The following is a 1413-nucleotide window of genomic DNA, read 5'->3' as shown; positions in this document are numbered from 1 at the left end:
CATATAAACTTTATTTTCTGCTATTTCAAACGACACGTCCAGTAATACCGGTATTATGGTATTTGTGTACCAGTACAATGATATTTGTAGACCATTCGAGCAAGTTGGCGGATAACTTCGGCTTTAACGCATCGACAAATAACAAATCGGATTTGGCTCAATTGAGATAACTGCTTTCTTTGTGATAAATCCATCATCGTACATTAGCGCAGCATCATCACAAGATATGCGACATCTTTCCTATTGGTGTTTTGAAGGATTCTGAATTTCGCGCTTAGCCTTCGCCACCACGGTCTAACCTTTCAAAGTCCTCGATACATATTTTAACGGAAAAGTTTGGGCTCCTTTTAGAGCGTTTCAAGCACTACATACAATTCTACATTCGTTTGCTTCTGCCAGATTCAGCGGGAACTGCACTGCACATATAGAAATTAGATAGTGTGGACATTGTCAAAGTGTTAAATTTCGCGCTCAAACACCCCCAAGATATTTTCGAAGCTTTGCACACAGCTCGCATTGCCAAACTCCAATCCAAATCCGTACCATTAAGGCAATGATCTCAAATATTAGCACGTTCTTTTTCCATTCTTCTTTTTTGTTTCGCTACGATAAAAAGCGATGGCCTTCGAATATAGAGACAAAAGGCACAATGCTGATGAGTATCAGTGCAGCGAATCTGCCGTAGCTTAGCGCTTGAAGAAGTGTGATTTAGGTCACCGACCTTTCGTTCTTCCGAAGAACCAACACGAGTGTAGCGGATCGCAATCCGCTAACTCCAAGAGTAGTTACTACCTTAACCAAGGCTAATAAACTATATTCATGTCTGCGGCTAAACCGCATAAATTTAAATGTAGAGATCTGACTAAATATATATAGTAAAATCTAGATACATGCATAACTACTGGCTACATCGCAACATACCGTATTCTTGTTTGAGTGCAGTCACACCATGCACATCTCGTGTGACACACACTCCTGTTACCAGGGTACGTGTAACCCCGTTACAATCAGACTCAGTCAGCACATCGGGCGAGGGACGGCGACCTATCCGGCTGAAGCGGATGGCCACCTAGGGTGTTGTCGCATGTTCTCTTCCCTTCTCTTCACTTTTCAAAGTGCAAAGCACGACGCAGACGCCGAGGCTACAATCTATCCTCAACCGGGTCTGCATTTACAGCCTCGATCGTCTCTGTTGGACAGGGTGTCGAGCAACTCAAGCAACGTTTGCCAGAATTTTGCAGGAAAGTGCTGATGTTAATCCAATACGATGGCTGTCGACAAGACGTGTTGGGGAAATAGTTTGTTGAGGAACATCTTTGAGGTATAATCACCAGTCGCATTATCGTTGACAGGGTCGAGATACGCCAACTTGCTCGAATGGTCTACAAATATCATTGTTCTGGTACACAAATA

The 1413-nt window shown here is 43.1% G+C and overlaps 1 protein-coding gene across 1 annotated transcript; it reads right to left on the bottom strand.

Annotated features, from left to right (window-relative positions):
• Nucleotides 1-1142: 1142 nt before the first annotated feature.
• PHALS_12753 (uncharacterized protein) lies at nucleotides 1143-1395 on the bottom strand (the record flags this gene model as incomplete). Its single annotated transcript, XM_024728368.1, has 2 exons — nucleotides 1143-1248; nucleotides 1313-1395. 2 exons carry the CDS (start codon nucleotides 1393-1395, stop codon nucleotides 1143-1145), a joined length of 189 nt encoding a protein of 62 aa, XP_024578852.1.
• Nucleotides 1396-1413: the final 18 nt, after the last annotated feature.

The sequence above is a fragment of the Plasmopara halstedii genome, assembly GCF_900000015.1.
Source record: "Plasmopara halstedii genome assembly, contig: Scaffold_650, whole genome shotgun sequence".
In the NCBI taxonomy this organism is placed as follows: Eukaryota; Oomycota; class Peronosporomycetes; order Peronosporales; family Peronosporaceae; genus Plasmopara; species Plasmopara halstedii.
This window is presented reverse-complemented; position numbering and strand designations above follow the sequence as displayed.